Source organism: Barbus barbus, assembly GCF_936440315.1.
Source record: "Barbus barbus genome assembly, chromosome: 47".
Lineage (NCBI taxonomy): Eukaryota > Metazoa > Chordata > Actinopteri > Cypriniformes > Cyprinidae > Barbus > Barbus barbus.
Window position 1 is genome coordinate 14,272,060 of NC_136725.1, and position 5,842 is coordinate 14,277,901.

The window sequence follows — 5,842 nt, forward strand, 5'->3', positions numbered from 1 at the left end:
GTTTATGTGTGTTTTTCAAGTTATCTTCAGGTAGTAAATTAATAAAAAACGCAGTACTGACTGACATATAATTTAGTATAGAAACTATAAAATACATTTCCTGAATTATTCTGTGATAAAAATGGGAAAAGGGTGTTAGTAGTAGTCTTTTGTCATTAGGAAAACAATGAACAAAAATATTGTAGCCCCTTGCTGCAGCTAACCTTGTTTCCAGAGGCTACACACAACAATATAAACAGCTGTGCATGGTCTCTTCACGCCATTCTCGTAAAATAATAATAATTCAATAACATAAGATTACAAGCACACTGCTCCGCTGAGAACTCCACTTACCGGCAGGCGCGGACAAGTACACCCGGCTGCAGCCTGCAGATCGAGGCGGGGCTGCACCTGGGGCGGGGCTGCACGTGTCGCCCCGCCCACAATGCTTCTCATTGGTTAGTGGCAAAGTAATGACGTCGACGCCGCGGTAAACAGGAAATGCGGTTGAAACATAATTGGTAGCAATACATAATTATATAAAACAAACCTGTGAACCCGTTAATTACTTATACCTGGTAAATTTATATAGTATTAAACAATACATTGTAAATTTGTTAATCTTTGGAAAACATTTCATTTTATGTACATTTCCAAGCAAGAATCCAATTACTGCTTTTGACTTCATTGCAGTCGCAATGCCAACAAATATAGTTTATTTACAACTTAAGTTTAAGTTATTTCTATTCATGTGTATTGGTCATTTACCACTTACAAGTTATTTATGGTCGTTTTTTATTTTAATTTCAGTATATGCTTTACTGTTACATGTATTATTAACATTTAAATAAAAGTTAAATATTCTCAGCAAGTGTCATGCCTTAAGATGTTATTAAAATTAATGGTAACACTTTACAAAAAGGTTCATTAAACAGTAATGTATTAACTAACATGAACTACAACCATGAGCAATACAATTGTTATTGTATTTACTAATCTTTGTTTACATTAGTTATTGAAAATACTGTTGTTTATTGTTTGTTCATGTTAGTTAACTGTATAAGTGCAGTTCATTATTAGTTCATGTTAACTAATGAACCATATTGTTACCAAATTAATAATTTATGGATTTACTTGATAATGAAAATCTTATGGTAAAAATATCAGCATTGTTTGTATATGAATAACATGCCAAGACAATTATTTATTTAGGTATGAAACGGTTTAATTCTGATAAAGAAAGGTGAAATTTGTACATTTGTATATAACACATCTTTTTGTACATATAAATGTCTGGTTAAACATGAACATCCTTTACACACTTTCTTCCTTTATTACTTAATCTCCTTTAATCATTAAACCTTCCTTCTTTATACACTTTACTGGCACATGAAACAGCAGTCTGGGTCCTCTATGCTGTCGTAGCATCCTCTCAGGTAACCACGCTTCCCATTACCTTTAAAACCTGAGCAGGATTTGAACAAGGTTTTACAGGTGTTACACTCTTTATTTTCAAAAGGCACCCGCAATTCAGCCTTTGATGTTTCACTCCATTTTCCCCAGTTCACAACACCTGTATCCAAAAACACACACAAAACAGAACTCTTTCATATGCACATCTAAGATTATGTTAGCCATGCCAGTGCTTTAGAAAAAGCAAGAAGCAAGATTACTTAAAGTCAACCTTATACTCATGAGGCCTTATGGACCGAGGAAGACTGGGGCTGCGTCTGCTGGACCGAGGAAGACTGGGGCTGCGTCTGCTGGACCGAGGAAGACTGAGGCTGCGTCTGCGGCATCTGCTGGACCGAGGAGGACTGAGGCGGCCTCTGCTGGACCGAGGAGGACTGAGGCGGCCTCTGCTGGACCGAGGAGGACTGAGGCTGCGTCTGCTGGACCGAGGAGGACTGAGGCGGCGTCTGCTGGGCCGAGGAAGACCAAGGCTGGGTTGGTGGTGAAGCATGGGTGGCAATGTGCTTCAGCAAATTTGCCCGAGTTATTACAGTCGCTGAACAATAGCAGCAGTGAAAGTGGGACTTTGCCCGACATTTTAAAATGGTGAAATCTGAAAGGGCAAACAAAAGAAAATAAGTTTGTTGAAAATTGCCTAAATTTAACCTTCACTTGTTTGCATTTTGCTCTGGACAGTGGACAGTCGCAAGACAGAATTTTCATCAGCACCATCCATGTGCAAGCACATTTATTTGTGATTTCAGCAACAAAGACCCATGGTCAATGCGCGCAATGCAGAAAATTAAGTTTACCTGAACCTTAAAATTAAATATTCTTCTACAAATTCACAAGCAATTAAATCCGAAGCATGCACAGTGCATTGCTGGCTGGTTCAGCACCATATTATACTTTAAATAAAGTGAGATAAGCAAAAGACAGTTAAACTCACCATGATGTTGAACTGCCCACTGAAAGTGATTTTTGATGTGATAATACATCAGTTCTGGCATACTGGAGTAACTGCAGAATGGGCACTCACTAGTGCAGCTTTTTAAATACTGCTCACATTCCCCCTTGCTTAACACCGTTTTGTGCATTTTTGCAAGGGGTAATGGATCTTAAAAGAGCCTTTGGGTTATAAATTGAGGAACAACAAAAAAAGAGGAGAGATGGAGGGGTGGGGATGACAATGACAAGGATCTGCAAACAGAAGGAAATACAGAGAATCAGTATTAGATATTATTTAGATATTATTATAATAATATCTAAATAATTAACATTTAATCATTTTATTCACAGAAAAACAATAAATTTGTATAGCCATTGTTAATTTGAACTTGTCCTATATTACTTCTGCTGGTTCAGTTTTGCCACTGTATTTATTTTTAAGGGGCTTATTTTGGGAACACTATATCAAATTCATAATCCCACTAAAACCACACACTAACTTTCTAATGCTGCCTTCAAGTGCTCTCGTAAATATTGCACATGAACGCCCTCCCATTCCAAAACCTTAATGGGATGAGCTCGTAATTACAACTTCAATAGTGAGAATTATAAAATTTCCGATAGAACGTGAAGGCAGCATTATGCCATGCTTTTGGGAAACGCAGACCTGGTTATTTAAAAGCAGACCTTTATACCTTGCGTGACATGGCTGAGTGAGTAAAGTTATGCGATTTTATTTTGAAACTACTTTACATTTCCTTTTAACAACACACTAAACGGCACTTCAGAATTAAAAATTGTAATTAAACAAATTAGACAAGAGACGTAGCTCGCCTGTACTCACCATGCAGCCAAGAAGAACGTAAATGAAAAACCGCTAGAATCGACGTAATGACTTGACGCCACTAACCAATGAGAACCCTTGTAGGTGGGACGAGATGTGCAGCCCCGCCCCAGTTGCAGCTCCGCCTCGATCTACGTCATTACTTTGCCACTAACCAATGAGAAGCATTGTGGGCGGGGCGACACGTGCAGCCCCGCCCCAGGTGCAGCCCCGCCTCAATCTGCAGGCTGCAGCCGGGTGCTTCTCGGCGCGGACGTTATTGAAGGCATCCTAAAGGCGTGTCTGAACGTGAGGGATTGTCCAGGATGAGATCTTCAGGTGAAAGGTCATCATGTGGATAATTTAATTTACGGCTAAACTATTATTAATTAATTTTACTAATAGTAAGATTGGGCAGGCCTTCACAAAAGGGCGTTTAATTACAAAAAATATAATATATATATATTAGTATATTATATGGTTTAATTTTTTTTTTTTTTTTTATTCGAAAAACAATCCCCTGGGAAAGTGGCTGCTGAAGAAAAACACATGTGTGATGGAACAGAACATAAAAAAACAGAGCTTTGAAAACATGATCTTTATTCCTTACAGCAACTGGCCAAGTGTAAAACAAGTGGTACCAATTAACTTGAATATATTTAACCTGGAGTAAAAAGAAATAAAGATTATGTCATTTCTGTATGATCTTCTCTTTTCTGTGGAACACAAATGGAGGAATTTAGTAAAATGTTAGGGTTACTTTTTCATGCATTAAAAGTGAATGCTAACCAGGGGAGTCTTTTATGAACTGTACACTACATTTCAACTTATCTGAAATTATTGTGACATCAAATATACATTTTTAGCACAGATCATTCATCAAAGAAAGAAAGAAAGAAATAAAGAAAGAAAGAAAATACACCCTTTGTAAAGATTAACCCTATGTATTCTCTAGGATTCATCACCATTTCCATGTTACATGATATCCATGTCTCTGCCTCCATACTCCAGATGAAATGAACACAGATTTTCTGTGTGTTGATATAGAAGTCATTCTTCATGTGTACAGAAATTCATATTGGCACATGTACGCAGACGTAATGTCAGTCTGCTGTTGCAGTGTGGCTGATATATTTGCTGCAATTTTCACAGCAATCATTCCACGTTGTTGGAAGGTAAAAGCACTCTGGAGTCATACAGACTCTATATTAGATTCTGGGATCTTAATAACCTAGACGGCAGAGTAAAGAGCTGACGTCAAGGAAGGACATCTTTCAGTAAGTAATCTATTTTGATCATCTAAATATACAGAAGGAGATCAGAGGTGTCTTCAATGAGGAATCAAGCAAGAAAGCACCTCCTCAAAACAATACAATTATTCGGATGAGATAAACAACATAAACCAGATGAATCAAACAAATATAAAGTAATATGAGACTGAATCATTTTTAAATAACTTTACCAAATGAAACACCGTCCAACAGTGACATCAGCCAATAAAGCTGAGAGTTTCAAAAAGTTAGAACTTCTTTCATTTAATGTGTTGCTGGTGAAAAATGTAAAATAGAATGCTAAAAAAAGACTTGGAAGTGTGGATCATACACTTTCAAAAATAAATAATACATTTAAATAATATATAATTGTATTAAGAAAGGATACATCAAATTAATCAAAAGTGACTTGTTTTGCTGCTCTTTTGAACATGACAACTGATATTTTGAGCAGCGAATCAGCATATTACAATGATTTCTGAAGGATCATTTGGCATTGAAGACTGCTGAAAATTAAACTTTCACATCACAGGAAATATATATATATATACACACACACACACACACACACACACACACTCGTTGGTTTTTGTGGTTTATGGGGACTCTCCATAGGCGTAATGGTTTTTATACTGAACAAACTGTGTGCGCTATTGCCCTACACCAGCCCTACACCTAAACTTAGCCCTCACAGGAGACTTTGTGCATTTTTAGATTTTCAAAAAAACACCATTTAGTATGTTTTTTAAGCCTTTTGAATTACGGGAACATAGGCAGTGTCCTCATAAACCACCTTCATATTGTAATACCTCTGTCATACCCATGTCATTATACAAATTTGTGTCCTCATAAACCACATAAACATGCACACACACACACACACACACACACACACACACACTCTACCTCCTCATTTCAGAAGTGCATCGCTCTGCACTAATACTGTATAGTTAAAGCTTTATATAAATAAATTGTCATGAGCCGGTACCTTGGAGGCTAATTTGCAGCTACTGGAGTAACTCACTGCTGAAAACAGCATGTTTCCCACAGACATCACAATCTATCAGTTCTGATCCCTCACTCTGTTTTACACACCCAAAAATGTCTACATCCATGATAATGACGACCGCTCAGTCAATAGCACTGGGTTTTCTTTGAGGTGCAGGCATTTTTCCTCTCTGCTTCAGCCTTACATAAGAGAAAAATAAGCGATCAGGGAAGAATAATGCAAATATTACAGTTTTATCCAACTGCTTACACACAAAATCTTTTCATGTCACACGATTTTTGAAACCTCTCACTCAAAGTGCAAAACTACACACCAAATCTCCAAAACTATGTTATTTCTCAGCCTTTGACTCAGTTTTCA

The 5,842-nt window shown here is 37.2% G+C and overlaps 1 protein-coding gene across 2 annotated transcripts; it reads right to left on the minus strand.

Moving 5' to 3' along the window:
* Window positions 1–1,189: 1,189 nt before the first annotated feature.
* Window positions 1,190–3,353, minus strand: LOC306865494 (uncharacterized protein). 2 transcript variants are annotated; one of them, XM_079410121.1, is made up of 4 exons: window positions 3,224–3,353; window positions 2,381–2,631; window positions 1,664–2,044; window positions 1,190–1,552 (listed from the first exon to the last, which is right to left on the minus strand). In XM_079410121.1, exons 2-3 carry the CDS (start codon window positions 2,526–2,528, stop codon window positions 1,671–1,673), a joined length of 522 nt encoding a protein of 173 aa, XP_079266247.1. In that variant the 5' UTR covers window positions 2,529–2,631; window positions 3,224–3,353; the 3' UTR covers window positions 1,190–1,552; window positions 1,664–1,670. The 2 variants fall into 2 exon arrangements, with proteins under 2 accessions (XP_079266247.1, XP_079266246.1); XM_079410120.1 differs by having other exon boundaries at window positions 1,190–2,044.
* Window positions 3,354–5,842: the final 2,489 nt, after the last annotated feature.